At 34.8% G+C, this 26,614-nt stretch overlaps 1 protein-coding gene across 7 annotated transcripts in view; it reads right to left on the reverse strand.

Moving 5' to 3' along the window:
- JAK2 (Janus kinase 2) overlaps positions 1-26,614 on the reverse strand; it is a 221,382-nt gene that overhangs the window by 33,892 nt on the left and 160,876 nt on the right. For 4 of the 7 annotated variants that reach the window (XR_005020220.1, XM_036854641.1, XM_036854640.1 and 1 more), the window contains 4 exons: positions 21,772-21,889; positions 11,969-12,114; positions 1,975-2,296; positions 1,061-1,180 (listed from right to left, as the gene is read on the reverse strand). Coding sequence is in view for 5 of the 7 variants with exons in the window: in XM_036854641.1 (XP_036710536.1) it covers positions 1,061-1,180; positions 1,975-2,296; positions 11,969-12,114; positions 21,772-21,889 (706 nt within the window). In the remaining 2 variants the exon portion in view is untranslated. Of the gene's footprint in view, positions 1-1,060; positions 1,181-1,974; positions 2,297-11,968; positions 12,115-21,771; positions 21,890-26,614 lie in introns of those variants that run through there. The other 3 variants (XM_036854644.1, XM_036854643.1, XM_036854646.1) reach the window with 3 other exon arrangements.

The following is a 26,614-nucleotide window of genomic DNA, read 5'->3' on the forward strand; positions in this document are numbered from 1 at the left end:
GAGTTAAAAAGAAAACAGAGCCAGAAAAATAAGCAATTTAAGAGCAGACTATAAAGGAATTCATTTCTTCCCTTTCAATTAAAGTTAAGTGGGCTGTCTGAAGCTATTTTGTTTTATTTTATTATTATTTTTTTTTGGCCATGCCATGCAGCATGGGGGATCTTAGTTCCCCAACCAGGGATCGAACCCATGCCCCCTGCAGTGGAAACACAGAGTCCTAACCACTGGACTGCCAGGGAATTCCCTCTGAAGCTATTTTAAAAAAGAGAAGGGGTTAATCTTTTAGAATTAAACATGTCTCACAGTTCGGGTAGGGATCACCTGGGATTGGTTTACATTTTGTTATATAAAGAGGTGGTATGACTATAATTACGTACATCTCTATTGGTAAAAAAAGATTATACAGTTGTCGCTCCATCCCTCCGTATCTATCTCTCCCTCCACAGATACCAAAATCCGTGGATCCTCAAGTCTCTTATATAAAATGACGTATTATCTGCATAAAACCTACGTACAGCCTCCCATATACTTTAAATCATCTCTAGATTACTTATAATACCTAATACAATGTAAATGCTATATGAAAATGCTATGTAAATAGTTGCCCGCACGTAGTAAATTCAAGTTTTGCTTTTTGGAACTTTCTGGAATTTTTTTTCCTGAATATTTTCAATCTGCGATTGGTTGAATCTATGGATATGGAACCCGCAGATACAGAGGGTCGACTGTAGTGAGGAATGAGCATTACAACAGGGAACTAGCACAACTGGGGCTGGGGGTGGGGGAGGAAAGGGCAGGAGGTAACTGGTGCTTTTGCTAATTATGAAAATGACTGAAAAATACATTAACATACAAGACACTCTACGGGAAGATAGTGTTGGTAGTGATACAAAAAGCTAGATGTAATCAAAAAGCTTACTAAATTGTTGTTTGTTTATAGCTCTATTTAAAACTATAATCAAAATCCCTACAAGAAAGTAACTTTGGTATTAAGATTCTGAAATACTTATTTCTGACAACTGTAAAACATAACCATTATTTAATGATAAAGCAAACTTACTAGACTTTTACCATCTTGCTTATGAATAGTTACAATTCTGCTTTCATTTGAGCCTTCTTGGTTTGCTTGTTTAATACTGACATCAATAATATCAGGAAAATCACAATATAACTGTAAATCCTGTAATTAAGAGCAGTTGATATTAAAAACAGGTAGAATTTATGGAGCCATTTTAAAACAAGTCTCTTATGAAGGAGATTTCATTCCAAATTCTTTTTAAAAAGTATTGATACCAATAGATAAGCATTAAATGGGATTCTCTCCCCCAATAATGTAACCCTAAAACTACACTGTATCTTGCTTTCACTTAAAAATGAGAGCATTAAAGGGTGTAATCCACACTCCAGGAATCTAAAGTGTGCTATTGTACCCTTCAATCCAATCAACATTAATAGAAACCATTGCCAGAAAATTGAAAGTTTACCAAAGAATGAAGATAAAAAAAAAAACTGATAATATCCTAAGAACCACATAGATATGAACAAACTTAAAATTCGTAATGCAAACCTAAACAAAAACTAAATTATTTAACAAGTATACAACATCATAAAATCAATGAAAATTAATCTTTTTCAAACTAATTAAATTTCATGACTGTGCTTCATATTATAAATAATAGTAAAAGGAGAAAAGGAAGCAAAACTACCTTAAAAATCAGTTAGAATTCAAGAGTGAAACTATAAAAACACCATTACTATTATTTAGTCATAAAAAATTAAATAAAATGCCATTTAAGAACAATGAGAAAAGAACTATAGGTATGACCTTGTTGGCATCACATTATTAAAAACTTCCATTTGTATCAATGGGAGAAGAGAAGTGCAAGACCATGTTTCAAATGACTAAAAGTACTTTGCTTCTATTGCCATTCTACTTAAATTAACAAAGAATGAGAACATATCATTGAGGATTACCTGTTCTGTCAGTGTCTCACTTTCTTTATGTTTCCCTCTTGACCACTGAATTCCACCGTTTCCAGTTATTATAATGGTTGCAAAAATCTCCTCACCTGAAGGACCTCTTCCAGGTTCTTTTACTTCAAATTGCTCTGTGTAGAAGGCAGACTGAAGAGTTTCCAGATTTATAAGATACTTAAGTTTCAAGTTTCTGGCAGTGGCTTTGCAATGGCTGAATTGCTCAATAAATCTGCGAAATCTGTACCTTATTCGTTTCCTTGTCAAAATATGATAGTCTTGGATCTTTGCTCGAACACATTTTGGTAAAAATGTCTTGTAGCTAGGAGTAAAGAGCACACACAACAGCAGAACAAATTGGAACAAAACAAAATTAAAAGAGAAGTCACCATGTTTCTCCATAATAAGTAAATAGCACAGTAGTCAAATGGAAAAAAGTGACACAGCCACCATCCATATAGTATAAAACCTTAAGGTTTTGTTTGATGATGTGAATGCATTTACAAATTCTGAGTCACCATAAATTTTTAGAGCAAGAGATGTTAATTTTCTTCCCTAATGAAATGAAGACATAGTCTAGTTAACATTGGAGTCTAAAAATTTATTTTCTCTGATTATCTTATATACCATTTTTTGGCATACTCTAAAATGTATCTGAATTCTGGAAATTGTTACATTTTGTTAGATGCTACTGATTTTCATTAGGTAAACACACTTCTTTTGTATGCATTATTTTCTCAGGCAACTTTCAATAACTCCTAATAATTCCTTTGCAATCAAAACATTCCATTTGGAAATGTTCTGAATCTTTTGTACTTCCATCTCTATGTAAAATATCCTAAGGAAGGTAGATAACTTACTTCTCTCCTGCTCAAATGTCTCACAAATGAAGAACATTTTATTTCTTAAGGTACAACTATATTAAATTTCCATGCCTTCACATATGCTAATCCTTCTTCCCATCACCCATCTCTTATCTGGTTGGCTCTTACTCATCCTACAAGTCTCAGCTCAAGCATCATCAAATCCAGGAAGCCTTTCTGGACCTCTATAACCACATTAGATGCTACTCCCTTTGTATGACAGCATTCTGTGCACCATTCCATAATATCACTTACCACATTCTACCGTACCTGAGTGATGGAGCTGGCTAACGTTTAGAGAATGTTACATTTTAAGGATTATTTGTTAAACAGCACTGATTATTAAACAGCGATCATTAAAATTTAACTTAAATAAACTTACAAATTAAGTATATTTAAAATATAGGTAATGATTACTCAAAAGGCATCACTTCCTAATTATTTTACATTTTTAATTTTATTTTACATTTTGCTACTATCTATGCTTTTGAGGTTATAAATGTCTATCATATCCGAGTGGTGGAAAAGGTTTGCTATTCCTCATCTCTTTTCAATTCTGCATTCAGTGATGTCAGGTTGATACTCTGAAACTGGCCACAGAGAGGGTTTTTAAACCATGGATATCAGCAAAAATTACAAACAAATCAGACTTTTTTTTTTTTAAGAACTGGTTGTTAAACATTTACCAGCATACCACTGCTTACTTACTCCCTTTCCCTCTCTACCCTAATCCCCTTAAGGAACTCTCAGTTTTGTACTCAAGTAGCCAAAGCTGCTGGAGAAAGTCATTTGACAAGGTAGATAGGTTGCATCATAAATTCATAATCACCAATTTCAAATAGGCTTTTATCACTCCCATCACTTTTATGACATTTCTCTGTTCAATTAATTTTCCCAAGTCCCACAACTATGTCAAACCCTCTCCAATATCCTCAAACCTCCTACCTTTCTTTTGCCTTAAACCTCAGCTACATTTCTCTTCACTTTCGGCAAATGACTTCACCTCTTTCTTAGGGGGAAAAAATTAAAAAAGCTTCTCTAAGCAGAGCTCCCTCAATATCTTGCTAGCAAAATTTCATACATCTGCATTCATTCTCTCCTCCTTCCCACCTGTTATAATAAATAAGGTATAAATCTCTTAAAGCCATTCCTTTGACATGAACTTACCTATATCCCCTCTTTTCCTCTAATATATATCCACCCTCTGGGGAATTTTACCCTATCTATTATTTCTCTTCTATCCACAAGTTTTAAAAATACTAATGTTCTTCCTATCTTAAATGTAAAATTTCCTTAGCCCTCATCTTCCTCCAGCTACAGCCTATCTGGCTTCTTTTTGAAGTTTATATAGCCATTTCTATTTTCCTTCCTTCCATTTACTCCTTAACTCACCCCAGTCTGGCTTCTGTTCCATCATTCTGTAGAAACTTCTCTTGCTAAAATCAAGAAAAACTTCCATGTTGCTAAAACCAAATTCCTTGTTCATTTTACTTGTCATTTTTCAGCAGCATCCAACACTGTTGATCACGCTCTCCTTGAAACTGTCTCCCCTTAGCTTTCCTGATTTTCTTCCCATCTCTTTGGCTACTCGTCAATCTTCTTTACAGGTTCAATCCCCTTTAGCTGGTGACAATTGTTGGAGTTCCTCAAGACTTAATTATGGGCCCTCTTCTCTTCTTATCTACACTTTCTTTCGCACTAGATACTCTATATGCAAATGACTATGATATCTCTAGCTGTAGCGCAGATCTCTAAGCTCCAGACCCATATCTTCCACAGTCAAGTCAATTTACCCTTATAATATGGATGGCTCAAAAGTGCCTCAAACAATGTGTCAAACCAAACTCATGAGTCCCCCTAACGTCCTCCCCTGAAAGATCCTCTTACAGCATTCCCTATCTGAGTACACAGTACTACAGTTCCCCTATTTCCACAAGACCCAGAAACTCAGGAATCACCCTCATACAACCTCTCTATCAACCCCCATTATTCAATCCATCACCATTTTCCTTTGATTTTACCTTCTAAATATTTCTCTAATTTGCCCATTTTTTCTCATTATTAACCCAATCAACTGCATCTCCTGGGGGAACTACTGCAATGGCCTTACTCTCTGGTTGACCCACATTTCCATTTTCTCTTCCAACCCTCTGATTTGTTTTCTACACTGGTGTGGAGTCATGGGGATCTTTTAAAAACACAAATCTAATCTTTTTACCCTTGCTTAATACTCTTACATAGTTTCTTAGTGTTCTTACCCTTATCAACATGTCGCTAAGGTTCTACATAGTCTAGCCCCCGCCTCATGACCGTTGAGCTCTAGCCATACTGACTCTAGCCATACTGACTCTCTTCATTCTTCCTGTGGTCACTTCTGCTACAAGGCCTCTTCCATGAGCCTGTACTCTCCATCTCCATCACTTACCTCTCTCCACCCACTAAATTCTACTCATTTTTTCAGATATCAAAAGTCACACTCTTTTCCTTTTCATGGCAATTATATATTTGTAGATAAACAGATATATAAAATTTAATGAAAGTCTGGATAGCATATAGGAGAGCCTCAGTAAGTGTAGGGAAAAAAAAACCTGAAAAGGCTTAAAAATACAATCAGAATACAAATGATTCCTACTTTATCTACTTCTGTCAAAAACTTTAGTTATACCAAGAGCCTTAATAAATTTGGATTACAATTTACATAAACACCCATGGCTACTTGATTTAACAAGGCTTTGAAAGCTTATCTGGAGATAAAAAGAAGAGTTTAAGATAACAAACTACAACTCTTTCCACTTTGATCCCTGGAATAAAGGACCAGACATACATCCTTTGCTAACACCACAGGAATGTATGATTTCTTAAATATGGTGAATCCACTTTGATGTCATGCTATCTGAACCAGACTTGTTAGAAACACTAAAATTTTTCAAGAGACACAAAGTTGTTAACTCTTGAAGCATAAAAACATTTTTCCTGATGTTTTTCTTATTGAATTTTTAAAGTAGCCTAAAATTCAGGCTCTAAAAGTTCTGAAATTAAGCCTTGCCTTATTATACTATTTTTGTACCATAAAATGAAACATGCATCTTATTATTACAATTGGAGTAGGCCACTGGAAACTCTAATATTTGCTTAGTTGTCTAGAAAGGGAGTCTAGTGATATGAGGTATATACCTCAGTTGCTATGTAAGTGGCCTTGGCCCTGGCCTAGTGTTTGCAAATTCAGCAGGGTCTCCTTTAAACTCTTTCTATTTTCCAGCTCTCTTCTTCCTACCCTTTAGCAAACTTAGGATTTTAAAGAGCAGATGGAGAATGAAAACAGAAAAATCTTATCTGTTTCCTTTATTTTCTGTACTCCAATACCTAAGCCACAATGTCCAATTAGGAACTGGCATACAAAAGAGTAAGTATCTTATCCATACACATGCACAAAGAGATGAACAAAGACATATTGATATATACAGGTACTATGTACACACAGAGGCATGTGCTCACAGACACAGATGCACCTAACACACAGGCACAGACACACAGAGATGTATCTTACATGTATTTTTTTTTAAGTCTGGGAAAGAATACGTTTTTAGTTATACTAGTCAGAGATCCATACTCTACTGGATATTTCTAGGAACAAAGCAGCTTATTTCATTCTGCCAAGAACTAATCATTCATCTGTTCTTCCATTATTCCTGAAAACTTTAAAAATGAGTAGAGTTCCTTGATTATTTCTCAGAAATGAGCTGGAAGTGAAAATTCGGAAAAACATCAGTGAGTTAAATTACATTAAGAAGGCAAGCAAATCAGGCATGTTTTTCCTTCAGTAGAGGCATAAATTATTTATCTAATATTAAATATCATGGTACCAAAGACAAAGGAAAATACAGATAGATTACTTCAAAATTTAAACTCTTGTACTGCAAATAATACTTTCAAGAAAGTGAAAAAAATCCACAGGATGGGAAAAATATTTGCAAATCATAAATAGGAGAACCTACAACTGGAGACTTGTATTCATAATATATAAAGAACCTTTACAACTCAATAGAAAATATTGAATTGTACAATTAAAATGAGTGCACTTTATGACATGTAAATTATACCTGAATAAAAAACTGTTTTAAATATCATGAAATCTTATCAATATAATGAAATAAATGAATATCTACACAGTTTTAAAAGTCAAATATAGGAAAATGATTGCAGAATTTGCAGATGCATTTATATCCTGGTAAAGATAATCAGAGAAATACAATTATTAAACATTCACTTGTTTTAGGACACTAGACTTTGGACAATATTGGTCTCCAAAGCATAAGTGTTTCTATCATAGCTTAAGCCTAGAGATGGCTTTCATATTTAAAACTCATTTTCAGTGGCTCAAAGCTTCTCTGTTCTTCAACTGTGTTCCTTTCAAATCCTCTCAGTTCTATTAACGACATCTAAGATACTCCTTCCCTCACTCCGTTCTACTATGGTCTTGCTATAGCAGGTATTCAATAAAAAGTTGTTAAATGAATAATAGAACGAACGAATGAATAAGTACTATTCTAAGAGGTGTTGTATTTAATAAAGATCAAGGCATTAGTGGAAAAAACAGAAATGTTTTTGTTTTTTCCTTTAGATGTTGGAATCTTCAAGACACCTCAGTGAGTTCCTAAAATCATACGCTATGGCCTGCATCCTTAGGTTAAGGACTACCAGACATCTGAAAACAAAACAAGAATACTAATAACCAGAGAGGGAAACACAGAAACTGATAACCTGTAAATTGGGTATTTAACTGTTTGATGGGCACTCAGCAAAGGAGGGACTGAAGCCAGTTACTGAGAAAAGGATTTTCTACGAATAAAAGGAATTTTAACCAGATCATGACATCCTCAAACTCTAATCAGGTAAGCATGTAATACGTAAAACAAATGTTTAGTCTTCAAACTTCAAAAAAACAATCAAAGCATTCTTATAATGGTCATATATACCTTTAAAAAGAGTAGAAGTTTTATAGCCATTAAAGCTGGGCTGTAGGAGTAGTGTTTCAAAAAATTGTATAGGCTTGACTGTCAGAATTCAGTGTGCAGAAGAATAATTTGGAGAATGTGGATCACTTGTATAAGAATCTGCTGGATCTGTTATAAGATGAATAAGGTCTGAGGAGCTAATGTAAAACACGGTGACTATAACTGATAATACTGTAGTCTATCATTGAAATTTGCTAAGAGAGTAGAACTTAAATATTCTCACCAAAAAAAAAAAAAAGATAAATATGTGAGGTGATGGATGTGTTAATAAACTAGATAGAGGGAATCGTTTCACAATGCATATGTATATATACCATGATGTACACTTTAAATATCTTACAATTTTATATGTCAAATACACCTCAATAAAGCTGAAATTTTAAAAAATCTCCTACAACACTTGTAAAAATTCATATTTGTAGGCATCACCTCAGATTTACTAATTCCAACTTCTTGGGTTAGCGCCCAAGAATCTTCTGTTTTAACAGGCACCTCAGGTGATACTAATTCAAGTATCAAGTATCAAGTATCAAGTATCAAGTATTTATCACCACTTGAATTAGTGGTGATAAATATGGACCACTACTTGAGAAATACTGACTCAATTATTTATACAGACAATTTGTGCTTACCAGAAATTATGCCTCCAGGTGTTCTTTTCATTCCTTTGACCTTACCTAGTCTTTTCAGAATGAATGAATTAAATAATAAATAGGTGTTGAACACCTATTAAAGTCAAGCAGAACCTTGTGGGCTCCCACCCAAGTACAAAGGCCCCTCTTGTACATAAAAAAGCTGAAGTCTCCCAGGACTCCCTCAGTCACAAAGAGCAGGCCCAAGAATTTAATAATTAGGACAACAGAGTCACAGAGTCTTTCAGTGTCTGATGTAAATTCCTGAGTTGTTGTACAGATACTATAACTGCCACCAGAGGGGAAAAGCTAACTGCATGATGACCAGACTGTGACCATGACATAAGCTGCTCCATCTTGAGAAGTACTGAATCTACGGCTAGCACAATTCCAAGAACCAGCCTCAAGAGAATGGGAATAACACTATTGCTCTTAATAATCTGCATCGTTGTGGGCTTCAAAATAATTGTAGCTTGCTCTACCCGTATATGTAAGTGGGCAACTAAAACTGCCAGCAAAGAGATGCTACAGAGCCACGTTGACATCTTCTACTCTAAGAATACAGCACACCCTATGTCAGCATGAAGAAGTTTACAGAAGACAGACCTTCACCCATAATCCCATAGAAATGGAATGATGTCTGACAGTGGGGATTTGTAGGCAGCTCTTTGCAGGAAGCAACCCTTTGCAGGAAGCAGCTCTCTGCAGGGGGCCCCTTTTGTCTTGTCACTTTAGCAAAGCTATATTTTAACTAGCCTCCAGCCCAAGCACATCTTTCAAATCTTTTGATCACCCAATGCCTCGCCTAACCTGTTGATACTTTTCTTAGATTTAAGAGGTAGAAATGAAGAATAAGTAATTAAGAGATGATAAGCTCTTTTCCCCAGCTTCCCCTTCAGTAATCTCATGAGCAAACTGTGTGAACAAGATAGCATCTAAACAAAGATCACTAGGAGTGGACAAACTCACATGCAGTGGGAGATGGTGAAGAATGCGATCCCTGCCTCAATGACAGACTGAGATTAATTCCCCTTTTTCCCTTTAAAAACTTTCATGGCCGAGCAGAATATTTGGAGGTGGTTGTGGGACACGAGCCTGCATTCTTCCCAGGTTGCTGGCCTCCAGAATAAAGCAAACTTTCCATTCCTACAAGCACTCATCTCTCAAGTACTGGCTTTCAAGCAGCGAGCAGCCGAACCCAAGTTCAGTTAACACTATGATATTTTCTGTAGTACTCCAACTCTTTCAGTAATTTCTTTTAATTATACAATAAATAAGTACTCAGAATGTAATGTACTACAGTTAACACTGCTATATGGTATTATTTGAAAGCTGTTAAGAAAGTAGATCCTAAGAGTTCTCATCAGAAGGAAAAGATTTTTTTTCTTTCTCTTTTTTTTCCACCTATATGAGATGATGGATGTTAACCAAATCTAATGTGATAATAATTTCATTATTATGTAAATCAAGTCATTTTGCTGTACACCTTACATTGTTACAGTGCTATATGTCAACTATATTTCAATAAAACAGGAAAAAGAAAAAGGAAAAAATAATGATTTCTTTTATCTCACAAAGTATGTGTTACATAAGGAAGAAAAGTTACTCATACAATATTTAATTATTATAAAATCAAAAAATAAAATACCTAGGAGTAAAGTTACCTAAGGAGGTAAAAGACTTGTACTCAGAAAACTATAAAACACTGATGAGAGAAAATGAAGATGACACAAACAGATGAAAAGATATACCATGTTCTTGGATTGGAAGAATTAATACTGTTAAAATGACTATACTACCCAAGGCAATCTACAGATTCAATGCAATCCCTATCAAAATACCAATGGCATTGTTCACAGAACGAGAATAAATAATTTTAAAATTTGTATGGAGACACAAAAGACCCCAAATACCCAAAACATTCTTGAAAAAGAAAAACAGAGCTGGAGGAATCACTCTCCCTGACTTCAGACTATCCTACAAAGCTACAGTCATCAAAACAGTATAGCACTGGTACAAAAACAGACACACAGATCAATGGAACAGAATAGAGAGCCCAGAAATAAACCCACACACTTATGGTCAATTAATCTATGACAAAGGAGGCAAAACTACACAACGGAGAAAAGACAGTTCTAAGTGGTGCTGGGGAAACTGGACAGCTAGATGTAAAAGAATGAAATTAGAACACTCTCTAACACCACACACAAAAATAAACTTAAAATGGATTAAAGGTCTAAATGTAAGACCGGATACTATAAAATTCCTGGAGGAAAACGTAGGCAGAACAGTCTCTGACATAAATTGCAGCAATATTTTTTTGGATCCATCTCCTAAAGCAAAGGAAATAAAAGCAAAAATAAACAAATGGGACCTAATCAAACTTAAAAGCTTTTGCACAGCACAGGAAACCATCAACAAAATGAAAAGACAACCTACTGAATGGGAGAAAATATTTGTAAATGATATGACTGATGAAAGATTAACATCCAACATATATAAACAGCTCACACAACTCAACATCAAAAAATAAACAACCCAATTAAAAAATGGGCAAAAGAACTAAATAGACATACTTCCAAAGAGGAAATGCAGATGGCCATCAGGCACATGAAAAGATGCTCAGTATCGCAAATCATCAGGGAAATGCAAATCGAAGCCACAACGAGATATCACTTCACACCCATCAGAATGGCTATCATCAAAAAAAAAAACGCATAACAAATGTTGGAGAGGGAGGAATGTAAATTGGTGCTGCCACTGTGGAAACCAGTATGGAGGCTTCTCAAAAAATTACAATTTAAACTACCATATGACCTAGCAATTCCACTCCTGGGTATATAGCCAAAAGAAACAAAAACACTAATTCAAAAAGATACATGCACCCCAATGTTCACAGCAGCATTATTTACAATTGCCAAGGTATGGAAGCAACGTAAGTGTCCATTAACAGATCAATGAATAAAGAAGATGTGGTATATACATGTGTACATACATACATACACACAATGGAAGACTACTCAGCCATGAAAAAGAATGAAATTTTGCCATTTGCAGCAACACGGATCGACTTGGAGGGCATTATGCTAAGTGAAGTAAGTCAGACAGAGAAAGACAAATACTGTATGATTTCACTTATATGTGGAATCTAAAAAATACAACAAACTAGTGAATAAAACAAAAAAGAAGCAGCCTCACAGATATGGAGAACAAACTAGTGGTTACCAGTTGGGAGAGGGAAAGGAGGAGGGGATACTATAGGGGTAGAGGGAAAAAAATGGTTATTATGGGATTATATGAAATCATGTGTTTGGAACTTTTGAAAATTGTAAAGCACTATAGAATTTAAAGAATCATTCAATAAAAACAAAAACAAACAACCCACACCAAAAAAAAGTATGGGCAAACACAGAAAACACAAATAAATTATATAAAAACTGTAACTGTTCATATTTATGTATATGGATTTACATAAGAAAATTACCTGACAGAGCTATAGATGTCCAGAGGGGTCTGATCCTTTTCTTTGGCTATTCTCATCATATCTAACACTGCCATCCCAAGACATTCTTCCTGTGTTTCATGAGTAACAGGTACTTTTATCCATCCATGCAAAAAATCATGCCGCCACTAAAGTAAAGAAAAAAAAGAAATTTAGAAGAAAATATCTCATTAGTTTCACTATCACATTTTAATCTACTACTGTATTTTAACCTATAACGTAATTTCCAGAATATATGCATTTAAAAAGAATGAAAACTCCTCCCTTGATTTTGAAACATTTTGCCATAAAATTTTAGTAGAAGTTCTTTTGCAAATTGAAACTGATTTAAATTGGGTTCCCAATTATAGAATATATATATGACATCAATCTATTCACTGCTTATATCTTCAATTATAACTTCTACATCAAAATTACCTAAATTAAAATAGATATTAATTAAATATGTACTGAGTTCCAAGTATGCTCAAAGCGTTATACTAAGGACTGTTTTGGCCTTAGTAACATGTGGCCTCAGCCTCCAAGAAGACTAAAATGTAGCAGGGACATGAAACAAGTAAACAAAAAATTATAATGCCAGACACTGTATAGTAAGTGCCACACAACAGATACTTTAGGAACATAAAAGAAATTGAGATTATATCCAGTAGGGGTAATTAGGGAAGGTTTCACAGAAAATTTTAAATTTCATGTATTCTTTGAACATGAAGAAATTTTTGATGAACACAAAAGAGGATGAGGAAATAGAAGAAATGACAAAAAAAAAGCACAAGGCATGTTCAGAGATGTGAAGTAGTTTGGTTGGGGCACACAACTGTAAGGGAACAGAGTGAATTAAAACCTGGAAAAGTAAGTTGGGGTCAGACTGCAGGTACCCTTCAATGACTTGATCCTAGAAGCAACATAGAACCATTTTCTTAAAAGTATCCGTTTCTTTTTTTTTTTAAATAAATTTATTTATTTTATTTATTTATTTTTGGCTGTGTTGGGTCTTCATTGCTGCACACGGGCTTTCTCTAGTTGTGGTGAGCGGGGGCTACTCTTCGTTGTGGTGCGCAGGCTTCTCATTGCGGTGGCTTCTCTTGTTGCGGAGCATGGCTCTAGGCGCGCGGGCTTCAGTAGTTGTGGCTCACGGGCTCAGTAGTTGTGGCTTGTGGGCTCTAGAGCACAGGCTCAGGAGTTGTGGCGCATGGGCTTAGTTGCTCCACGGCATGTGGGATCTTCCTGGACCAGGGCTCAAACCCGTGTCCCCTGCATTGGCAGGCAGATTCTTAACCACTGTGTCACCAGGGGATTCCCAAAGCATCAGTTTCTAAAGCATCTTTTCTTAAAGCATCAAGCCTGTTTCATTGGTAGAAGTAGCAATGACAGAAGTGCTTTAAGAAACGGAAGTATTCAAGGAGACTCTTTAAGAGGCTGCAGTAATGGTTCAGATATGAGATAGTAAGGATCTGATGTAGAGAACAGAAGATAATAAAAGAGTCTGAAAAAACTGCTAACTTTACAATTATATATAAAGAATGAAGAAAAGAGAAAAAGAGAAGTTCCAAGATTTTGATCTGGGTGATTTAGGGACATGGATAAAATCAGACTGAACATGTAATGGGGAGAAAGAAAGGGGTAGAAAGTTAAAAGCACCAATATTCTAACAATAATAGCAAGTTTCTTTATAAGAAAGGTAAAAGCCATAATACTGGCTGAAATACCAACCAAGGTTTAAACTAAATAAGAGAAATAAAGGATCGTCTATATTTTATATATGTACCTCCCTTCTTTGCTATGAAAACATCTCATGAAATTAAAGTTTTACATCAATTTTTTAAAAAAATTTTATTAGAAGAAATAAATATGCATTTAAAAGTATATTTATTTAATATAATATGATATCACTTATAGGTGGCATCTAAAAAAAAGGGTACAAATGAAGTTATCTACAAAACAGAAATAGAGTTACAGATGTAGAAAACAAACTTACAGTTACCAGGGGGTAAGGGGGGGAGGGATAATATGGGAGACTGGGACTGACATATACACACTACTATATATAAAATAGATAACTAATAAGGACCTACTGTATAGCACAGGGAACTCTACTCAATACTCTGTAATGGCCTATATGGGAAAATAATCCAAAAAGAGTGGCTATATGTATATGTATAACTGATTCACTTTGCTGTACCTGAAACTAACACAACATTGTAAATCAACTATACTCCAATAAAAAAAATTTTTTTAATATATTTAACTTTCTGTTAACAAATTAGAAACATTTTTGTATAAGAAAATATATTACTTAAAAGACACAAACCATGAAATAACCAGTATTAACCAAAACAAAGGTCTAAATGTTTGTAATACAAAATTAATTCATAGGAGTTAGATTTCTTTTTGCTCAATTTCAAATACTTATTTCACCACACGTTTGAAAATATGCAAGTAAGTCATTCTGATTAAGAAAGAGCTACAGATTAGCGATGACTAGGTAAATTATTTTTAATAGCTTGCTTTTGTTTCATATACTATGTAGGACCAGAGGATAATAAATTCTGTTTATGAGGATATTCTGTGGAACTCATGACCCAAAGATAAAATTAGTGAGAGCAGTGCTAACAACATAATCAAACAAATATCCATTAGAGAAAAGTTACAAATAAAATACAGTCCCAAATGCCAAAGCATATTATTTTTAAATCAGCCTTCCTACTTCCTACAGTATGTTTCAATAAAAATTTTGTTTAATTAAAATTGTAGAAAAGTATTTTTTCATCTGGGTAGCTGAAAACAACATTTGAACCAAGAAATTTTATCTGCATTCAGCCAGAAAAATAAGAAAACAGTTACAGTCACAAAATCAAAGATGAACCAAGAAAGAACACAAAGTAAATATACACTTTTTGGCTGGACATACATGAATTAATTAAAGGTTACTCACATGGCAACAGTATATTTATTGGCTGAGTAGACAAATTTGATGATATAAAGACAATCTTCAGTAGAAAAGTGAATTTAAAAGGGCCATCTCGGGACTTCCCTGGTGGCGTAGTGGTTAAGAATACGCCTGCCAATGCAGAGGACACAGGTTCGAGCCCTGGTCCAGGAATATCCCACGTGCCGCGGAGCAACTAAGCCCATGAGCCACAACTACTGAGCCTGTGCTCTAGAGCCTGTGAGCCACAACTACTGAAGCCCGCACGCCTAGAGCCCGTGCTGCACAACAAGAGAAGCCACTGCAATGAGAAGCTTGCGCACTGCAATAAGGAGTAGCTCCCGCTCACCACAACTAGAGAAAGCCCACGTGCAGCAATGAAGACTCAACACAGCCAAAAATAAATAAATTAATTAAAAAAAAAAAAAAAGGGCCATCTCACTTTTGGCTTTTATTTGCTTACTGCTTCCAATCTATCTTTCTACAATACTGTCTTTCATACTGTGCTTTAAAAACTTTAGTGGCTGAACTATTTTTTCAGTTATTTTATAATGTCAACATTTTCTTACAATCTGGTGCCATCACTGATCAAATCTGCTATATTTAGTCTAAAATATGCATAAAGTCTAACCTGATATCAATACAATCTGAGAATAAGTTAATTATTACCTTATTCATTTTCTAGGCATGGATTTAGAGAAATAGAAACATTAATAGAAAATTGCATGTGGTAGTGTCTAGACACAATTTAGGATTCTACTGTGAAATTATTTTGCCATCCTAAGTAAGAAAATCCCTCCTAGGAAGACAAAACTGGAAATCACCCATAATTTTTCTAGATAAGAAGTATGAGATGTCATAGTACTAATATTAGGGTAAAGTAGATCAATGAATAGTTTAGGAAAACTCTCCTTATTAATGGAACTTAACTAGTATTCCACCAAAATAAACCAGACCTGCAGAACAGATGAAATAATATAATTCTAAAAGCAGTAGAAAGTCGTAACTTCATAGTACACTATTCTCAGAGGCCTGTCTCTCTCTTTTCTTAATGACTACTGAAACAAAGGAAGCTGTAAAAAGTTGGTTCACTTTCAAATGGTTTTTGACAAGAGCAACAAGACCATTCAACAGAGAAAGGATAGTCTTTTCAACAAATGGTGCTGAAAAAACTGGATATCCACATGCAAAACAATGAAGATGGACCCTTACCTTACACGATAAAAAAATTACCTCAAAACATAAAATTGTCATTATATGCAGGTGACATGACACTAGATGCAGAAAACCCTAAAGACTCCACACAAAAACTACTAGAACTGATAAATGAATTCAGCAAGGTAGCAGGATAAAGATTAACATACAGAATGGCTGCAGTTCTTTACACTAAAAATGAAATATCAGAAGAGGAACGTTAAAAAACAATCCCTTTTAAAACCACATCCAAAAAAATAAATTAGGAATAAAGCTGATCAAGGATGTGAAAGACTTATATGCTAAAAACTATAAAACATTAATAAAGGAAACTGAAGATGATTCAAAGAAATACAAAGATATCCCATGCTCTTGGATTGGAAGAATTAATATTGTTAAAATGGCCATACTACACAAAGAAATCTACAGATTTAATGCAATCCCTTCATATTACCCATGACATTTTTCACAGAACTACAACAAATAATCCTAATTTTTATTTTTTAGTTTTGGCTGTGCCGTGCAGCCTGTAGGATTCTTAGTTCCTGACCAGGGATTGAACCTGGGCCCCAGCAGTGAAAGTGCCAAGTCCTAACCACTAGACCACCAGGGAATTCCCAAATAATCCTAAAATTTGTATGAAACCATAAAAGACCCAGAATTGCCAAAGCAATCCTGAGGAAAAAGAGCAAAGCAGGAGGCATAACCCTCCCAGACTTCAGACAATATTAAAAGCTACAGTAATCAAAACAGTGTGGTACTGGTATAAAAGCAGACATATGGATCAATGGAACAGAATATAGAGCCCAGAAATAAACCCACACACCTACAGTCAATTAATCTTCAACAAAGGAGACAAGAATATACAATGGAAAAAAGTCTCTTCAGCAAGTGGTGTTGGGAAAGTTGGACAGCTGCATGTAAATCAATGAAATTAGAAGACACCCTCACACCGTATACACAAATAAACTCAAAATGGCTTAAAGACTTAAATATAAGACATGATACCAGAAAACTCCTAGAAGAGAACATAGGCAAAACATTCTCTGACATAAATCATACCAATGGTCAGTTTACCAAGGCAACAGAAATAAAAGCAAAAACAAACAACTGGGACCTAGTCAAACTTACAAGCTTTTACATAGCAAAGGAAACCATAACACAATGAAAAGACAACCTACAGAATGGGAAAAAATACCTGCAAATGATGTGACAAACAAGGGCTTAATTTCCAAAATATACAAACAGCTCATAGAATTCAATAACAACAAAACAAATAACGCAATCGAAAAATGGGCAGAAGATATAAATAGACATTTCTCCAAAGAAGACATACAGATGGCCAACAGGCACATGAACAGATGCTCCACATCATTAATTGTGAGAGAAATGCAAATCGAAACTACAATGAGATACCACCTCACACTTGTCAGAATAGCTATCATTAAAAAGTCTACAAATAACAAATGCTGGAGAGGATGTGGAGAAAAGGGAACCCTCCTACACTGTTGGAGGGAATGTAAGTTGGTGCAGCCACTATGGAGAACAGTATGGAGGCACCTCAAAAAACTAAAAATAGAGTTGCCATATGATCCAGCAATCCCACTCCTGGCATATATCTGGAAAAAACTATAATTCAAAAAGATACATGCATCCCTATGTTCATAGCAGCTCTATTCACAATAGCCAAGACATGTAAACAACCTAAATGTCCATCAACAGATGAATGGATAAAGAAGATGTGGTACATATATACAATGGAATACTATTCAGCCATAAAAATGAATGAAATAATGCCATTTGCAGCAACATGGATGGATCTAGAGATTATCATAGGAGTGAAGTAAGTCACACCACCTAGAGTAATGAAAATAAAAACAAAAATAAACAAATGGGACCTAATTAAACTTAAAAGCTTATGCACAGCAAAGAAAACCATAAACAAAATGAAAAGACAACCCTCAGAATGGGAGAAAATATTTGCAAATGAAGCAACCAGCAAGGGATTAATCTCCAAAATATACAAATAGCTCATGCAGCTTAATATCAAAAAAAACAACCCAATTGAAAAATGGGCAGAATATCTAAATAGATATTTCTCCAAAGAAGACATACAGACGGCCAAAAAACACATGAAAAGATGCTCAACGTTAATTATTGGAGAAATGCAAATCAAAACTACAGTGAGAGGGCTTCCCTGGTGGTACAGTGGTTGAGAATCTGCCTGCCAATGCAGGGGACACGGGTTCGAGCCCTGGTCTGGGAAGATCCCACATGCCGCGGAGCAACTAGGCCCGTGAGCCACAACTACTGAGCCTGCGCGACTGGAGCCTGTGCTCCGCAACAAGAGAGGCCACGATAGTGAGAGGCCTGCACACCGCGATGAAGAGTGGCCCCTGCTTGCCACAACTAGAGAAAGCCCTCGCACAGAAACGAAGACCCAACACAGCCAAAAATAAATAAATAAATAAATAAAAATTAAAAAAACAAAAAAACCCCAAAAACTACAGTGAGGTATCACCTCATACCAGTCAAAATGGCCATCATCAAAAAATCTACAAACAATAAATGCTGGAGAGGGTGTGGAGAAAAGGGAACCCTCCTATACTGTTGGTGGGAATGTAAATTGGTACAGCCACTATGGAGAACAGTATGGAGGTTCCTTAAAAAACTAAAAACAGAGCTGCCATATGAGCCAGAAATCCCACTCCTGGGCACAGATCCAGAAAAAACCATAATTCAAAAGGATGCATGCACCCCGATGTTCACTGCAGCACTATTTACAATAGCCAGGACATGGAAGCAACCTAAATGTCCATTGACAGAGGAATGGATAAAGAAGATGTGGTACATATATACAACGAAATATTACTCAGCCATAAAAAGGAACAAAATAATGCCATTTGCAGCAACGTGCATGGATCTGGAGATTGTCATACAGAGTGAAGTAAGTCAGAAAGAGAAAGACAAATATCGTATAACATAGCTTATATGTGGAATCTAGAAAAATGATACAGATGAGCTTATTTGCAAAGCAGAAATAGAGTCACAGATGTAGAAAACAAACTTATGGTTACCAAGGGATGGGGGGTGGGATGAACTGGGAGATTGGGATTGACATATATACACTACTATATATAAAATAGTTAACTAATGAGAACCTACTATGTAGCACAGGGAACTCTACTCAGTGCTCTGTGGTGAACTAAATGGGAAGGAAATCTAAAAAAGAGTGGATATATGTATATGTATAACTGATTTATTTTGCTATACAGCAGAAACTAACACAACATTGTAAAGCAATATACTCCAATAAAAATTTTTTTAAAAAGTGAAGTCAGAAAGACAAATATCATATGATATCACTTATATGTGGAATCTAAAATATGACACAAATGAACTTATGTATGAAACAGAAACAGACTCACATAGAGAACATGTGGTTGCCAAGGGGGAGGGGGGGTGAGGGAGGGATGGAGTGGGAGTCTGGGGTTAGGAGATGCAAACTAGCATATATAGAATGGATAAATAACAAGGTCCTACTGTACAGCACAGGGAACTATATTCAATATCCTGTGATAAACCATAATTGAAAAGAATATAAAAAAGAATGTAAATATTACATACATATGTATAAATGAATCACTTTGCTGTTCAGCAGAAATTAACACAACATTGTAAATCAAATATACTTCAATTTTTAAAAATTATTTCAAAATGAATCAAATACCTAAATATAAGAGCTAAAACCATAAAATATAAAAAAATAAAGGGGGAAAGCTTCATAATATTGGATTTGGGAATGATTTCTTGGATTTGACACCAAAAGCACAGATAACAAAAGAAAAAATAGATAAACTGCATTACATCAGAACTTAAAATGTTCGTGGCTCACAGGACACAATCAACAGTGAAAAGGCATGAGAGAAAATTTCTCTCAAGGAATGAGAGAAAATATTTGCAAATCATATATCTGATAAGGCGTTAATAACCAGAACACAGAGAGAACACACAGAACTAGACAACAAAAAAACAATCTGATTAAAAAATGGGTGAAAGACTTGAACAGAAATTTCCCCAAAGAAAATATAAAAATGGCCAATAAGCTTATTAAAAAATGTGCCAAATCACTAATCATTAAGGAAATGCAAATCAAAACCACAACGAGATACCACTTCACACCTATCAGAATGGCCATAATCAAAAAAACAGAAAGTAAGTGATGGTGAGGATGTGGAATGCTGTGTGCTGCTGGTAATAATGTAAAATGGTGCTGCTGCTATGGAAAACAGTATGGCAGTTCCTCAAAAAAATTAAAAATAGAACTACCATATCATCTAGTAATCCCACTTCTGGATAGATATCCAAAAGAATTGAAAATAGGGTCTCAGAGAGATATCTGTACACCCACGTTCATTGCAGTATTATTCATAAGAGCCAAAAGGTAGAAGCAACCCAACTATCCAACAAGAGATTAATGGATAAACAAAATGTGGTGCATACAATAGAATATTATTCATCCTTAAAAAGCAAGGAGATTCTGACACATGCTACAACATGGATGAATCCTGAAGACATTATGTAAGAGAAATAAGCCAGTCACAAAAGAGTAAATACTGTATAATTCCACTTACATGAGCTACCTGGAATAAGGAAATTCATAGAGACAGAAAGTAGAAAGGTGGCTGCCAGGGGTCAGGAGGAGAGGGGAATGAGGAGTTATTTTTTAATGGGTATAAAGTTCCAGTTTAGGAAGATGAAAAATGTTCTGGCGATGGATGGTGGTAATGGCTGCAGAACAATATGAATGTACTGAATTAATACCACCGATTTGACCACTTAAAAATGGTTAAAATAGTAAATTTTATTAAGTATATTTTACCCCCTCACACACAGAAAAGTTGGTTGCTCTCATATTGCAAAAGAGAAATATTTTTCAATTTGTTGCTCACAAACTAAACTAGCCCTACTACACATATTAGAAATGTGAGCTATGAGGATCTGTGAGGTTATTTCCCATGATATTAGCATATCTGATTTAGAACTCCTTGATCTGATACCTTGGGGATATCAAGAGTGTATCTTTACACAAAAGCACTAATCAAGGCAATAGATAAAAGCATTTAAAAATGTTCAAAAACACCACAAAAATTTAACAATATTAATAAACAACTGGAACACAGTTCTCAGACTAAGTATCAACAACCAGCCACCCTCCTATGAGGGGCTACACAAACTACTGTAGTTCACTTTTTATGCAATTACTTACTTTCTTCACATTTCACTACCCACTAATTAAGTCTGAAATTGTTCAGGAATTTAAAAAAAATTTTCTCTAAAGAAATTTCACTGTCCTATATTCCAGCCACTTAGGTCTACATGCATCATGTTGTAAAACTCAGTCTAAACTTGTGAAATCCTTAAAATGATCTAAAGCACTAAAATAAAAAGAAAATTCAAAAGGGGCAATTCTAGGAATCTTTATAAAATAGATTCTATTATCCATAAACCATGGGATTAAAAATTAGTGATAAAAGACTCAATTCTGTTACCTCTCTGCACCTGCTATGCAGACAGAACATCAATTTTCCCATATGTGAATATTTTCCTGATTAAGAGGTACATATACATGGCCAGATATTTATCATTTAACACATGTACATACCTGAGCAAAAAGGTAAGACATGACAAAGTCATCAAGAAGAGGAGCTTCAGCACCTCGAGATATTCCATGCCTATAGGTTCTGTTGCTGCCATTACAATACCAGTAAGGAAAGTAAAATCTACGAGACAATTAAAATAATCAGTCAGCCTCCAACAGTTCTAATATAAACATACTGTATATATATAACCACTTCCGATCTACCAAAAGGTATCATCCCATAATCAGAAAACACAACTGACAGTGTTAAATACAAAATGAGGACAAAAGGAAATATGGGTAAAGCCATGTGTAATAATACAGCCAGAAAATACAAGAAACGTAAGTTTAAAATCCATATTCTGCCTTCTTCCATGAACAGAACATAGAAGAAAATAATAGAAAATAGAGAAATGTAGAAATAAAACATTAACAAAAAAAATTTTAGTATGGACACCAGGGCGGAAAGCGGGGTGGTGGTGGTGGTGGGATGCACTGGGAGATTGGGATTGACATATACACACTAATATGTATACAATAGATAATTAATAAGAACCTGCTGTATTAAAAAAAATAAAATAAAATTCAAAAAAAAATTTTAATGTAATTCTAGGAACATCAGTAGAGGAATCTGAAAATGCTAATTTGTTGAGAAAACAAATAATTGCTTCTTCTTTAAAGAAACAGAGATTACATAAAAAAGAATGAAATAATGCCATTTGCTGCTACATGGACAGACCTAGAGATTATCATATTAAGCGAAGCCAGTCAGAAAGAGAAAGACAAATACCATATGATATCACTTATCTGTGGAATCTAAAATATGACACAAATGAACTTATCTATGAAACAGAAACAGACTCACAGACATAGAGAACAGACTTGTGGTTGCCAAAGGGGAAGGGGAGTGGGGGAGCATTGGATTGTGAGTTTGGGGTTAGCAGATGCAAACTATTATATATAGAATGGATAAACAAGGTCCTACTATATAGCACAGGGATATTCAATATCCTGTAATAAGCTATAATGGAAAAGAATGTGGAAAAGAATATAAATATGTATAACTGAATCACTTTACTGTACACAAGAAACTAACACAGCATTGTAAATCAGCTATACTTCAGTTTCAAAAAATGGAGGTTACAAACTTGTCCTTCAGAGAAACAAACAAAAAAATTCTATATTGCTTTTTTTATTTACAGCTCTACTGAGATATAATTCACATAAAGTTCACTCATTTAAAGTATACAATTCAATGTTTTTAGTATATTCAAAGCACTGTACAAACATCACCACAACCTAACTTTAGAACATCTTTATCTCCCATAAAAGAAATTCCCTACCCAAGTCACCCTTATCTACTTCTCAGCCCTAAGTTACCACTAGTCTATCTCTATAAATTTGTCTATTCTGGATATTTTATATAAATGGAATCATATAATATGTGGCTTTTTCTACCTTCTTTCACTTAGCATAATGTTTTCAAGGATCATCCACATTTATAGCATGTATCAGTACTTCATTTCTTTTTATTGCCCAATTAAATTCCCATTGTATGGATATACCACATTTTGCTTAACCATTCATGACTTCATGGACATTTGGTTTGTTTCCATCTTTTTGCTATTGTGAATAATGTTGCTATGAATAATTCATATACAAGTTTATTCTTCCTGTGGATGTATGTTTTCATTTCTCTTGCATATATACCTAGGGCGGCATTACTGAATCATATAATTCTATGTTTATCTTTTAAAGGAGTAGCCAAACTGTCCTTCAAAGCAGCTGTGCTCTTTTATACTTCTAACAACAATGTATGAGTGTCCCAATAGGTCACATCCTTGCCAACACTTGGGTGGAGAGTTTAGCTAAGTTACTCTATGCTACTGCTGACTCAGCATTCATTTTGTTTCGTCAAGAGTCCTGTAGTGACCTTAAACTGACATTAGCTCCCACACAAACGCATGCCCTAGAGAGCAACTTGCAGAGTCACAAGCAAATGTAAGTTCCTTATATGACTTCCCCAACAGCCACTGTGATCAATAGTCATCCCTGCCTCCCAGTGTCTAGTCCTATGCACCTCTTCAATAAGATTCCTACGTGGCTTACCAAAACCCAACTCTTTTGAATTGACCAGTCTGGCCTTAGTCCAGGAACCCCAAGGCACTCTACACTTAAACCCTAATAAAGGCATGTGCTCCAGGTCCTGACTCTCTCTATCTGCACTGTGCCTTGACCTTTCCATGTGACTCCTTAAGGCATGCAGGTACGTGAGTAATAAACTTTTCTACTTCAATTCCTCTTGTAGTCTGTTGTTGAAATGTGGCTCACCATCTGGCACCCTATGTTCCACTTAATAAGAGGTAATTTGACAATTTTTTTTTTTTGTTTTAATCTTTTGGCCGCATCGCGCAGCACGTGGGATCTTAGTTCCCCAACCAGGGATCGAACCCGTGCCTCCTGCACTGGCAGCATGGCATCTTAACCACTGGACCACCAGGGAAGTCCCTAATTTGACAAATTTATAACAACGTGTTATTGTCCATCTTTTTAATGCTTGCCATCCTAGCGGGTAAAATGATATCCCATTGTGGTTTTGATTTACATTTCTCTAATGGATAAAGATGTTGAGTATCTTTTCACATGCTTATTGATCATTTGTATGTTTTGTTTAGAGAAAGGGCTATTCAAAACTTTGCCCTTATTTTAATTGTGTTAGTTGTCACTGTACTGAACTGTAAGAGTTCTTTATATATTCTGGATATAAGACATCTGCCAGATATATAATTTACAAACATTTTCTTCCATTCTATGGGTTGTCTTTTCACATTCTTGTCAGTATCCTTTGATGCACAAACATATACTTTGATGAATCCCAATTAACCTATTTTTCTTTTGTTGCTTAGGCTTTTGGTGCCATATTGGAATCACTGCCTAATTTAAGTACACAAACACATGATCCTGTTTTCTCCTAAGAATTTATAGTTTTAGCTCTTAGATTTAGGTCTATGATCCATTTTAAATTACCTTTTTGTAAACAGTGTGAGTTGTCTAAATTCATTACTTTACATGTGGATATTCAGTTGTCCTGGCACCATTTGTTGAAAAGACTATTCTTTCCCCATGAATTGTCTTGGCACCCTTGTCTAAAGTCTATTACCATAATATGAGAGATTATTTTTGGACTTTCAATTTTATTCCATTAATCTATTATCTAACCTTAAGTCAGCACCACACTGTCTTGATTACTATGGTTGTGGACCAAGTTTCGAAATAAGTGTGAATCTTCTAACTTTGTTCTTTTTCAAGACTGTTTTGGCTATTCCAAGTCCCTTTGATTTTTTATGAATTTTATGACAAATTTGTCAATTTCTGCAATAAAGATAGCTAGAATTTCAGTGGAGATTGCATTGAATATACAGATTAATTATGGGAACACTGCCATCTTAACAATATTAAGTCTTCCTATATTATCTTTCCATTTATTTAGGTGTTTCTCTAATTTCTTTCAATGATATTTTATATTTCTCAGTACACAAATTTTGCACTTCTTTTGTCAGGTTTATACCTAAGTATTCTTTTATGCTATTGTAAATGGAATTTTCTTAATTTCACATTTGTTCTGTAATTGCTAGCATATAGAAATACAACTGATTTTGTATTTCTGTCCTGTAACCAGGCTGAGCTCATTTATTAGTTCTAATAGTTTATTAATTCCTTAGGATTTTTCATGTACTAGATCACATCATCTGTGAACAGAGAGTTTTGCCACTTCTTTTCCAATATAGATGCCTTGTATTTCTTTCTCTTGCCTATTTTCCCTGGCTAGAATCTATGGTACAGTGTTAAATAGAAGTGGTGAGAGCAGATATTCTTGTCTTGTTCCTGATCTTTGGAAAAAAGCATTCAGCCTTTCACTATCAAGCATAAGGTTAGCTTTGGGTTTTTCACAGATGCCCTTTATCAGACTAAGTTCCCTTCCATTCTTATTATGTTTAATATTTTGATCACGATAGAATGTTGGATTTTGTCAAATGTTTTTCTCTGTGTCTATTAAGACGATCATATGATTTGATTCTTTATTCTACTAATATGGTACATTATATTGATTGATTGATTTTCATATGTTAAAGCAACCTTGTATTGCCTGGAGTAAATTCCACCTGGTCAATATTTAATCCTTTTTATATATTGCTGAATTTTGTTTGCTAGTATTTTCTTAATGATTTTTACAACTATGTTTATAAGGGATATTTGTCTGTAGCTTTCTTTTCTTTTAGATGTCTTTGTCTGGATTTGGTATCAGGGTAATGGTGAACTCACCAGAATGAATTAGGAAGTGTTCCCTCCTTTTCACTTTTTGTGAATAACTAGTATCAACTCTTCCTTAAAAGTTTAATAGAATTACCAGTAAAGCCACCTGGGCCTGGGCTTTCCTTTGTGGAAAGTTTTTTTAAGTTACTAATTGAATTCCATTTCTTTACTTGTTAAGGTCTATTCAGACATGCTACTTCTTCCTTTGTCAGTTCTACAGTTTGTGTCTTTCTAAACATTTGTCCATTTCATTTGGTTATGTAGTTTGTTGGCATACAGTTGTTCCTTATAATCCTTTTTATTTCTATAAGGTCACAGTAATGTTACCTCTTTTATTCCTGATTTTAATAATTTAAGCTTCTCTCTTTTTATCTTGGTCAGTCTAGCTAAAGGTTTACTGATATTGTTGATCTTTTCAAAGAACCAACTTTTGGTTTCTTGATTTTCTCTGTTGTCTTCCTATTTCATTTATTTCTACTCTGATCTTTATTATTTCCTTCCTTCAACTTGATTTGAATTTAATTTACTCTTCTTTTTCTACTTTGTTAAAGTT

The sequence above is a fragment of the Balaenoptera musculus genome, chromosome 6, assembly GCF_009873245.2.
Source record: "Balaenoptera musculus isolate JJ_BM4_2016_0621 chromosome 6, mBalMus1.pri.v3, whole genome shotgun sequence".
In the NCBI taxonomy this organism is placed as follows: Eukaryota; Metazoa; Chordata; class Mammalia; order Artiodactyla; family Balaenopteridae; genus Balaenoptera; species Balaenoptera musculus.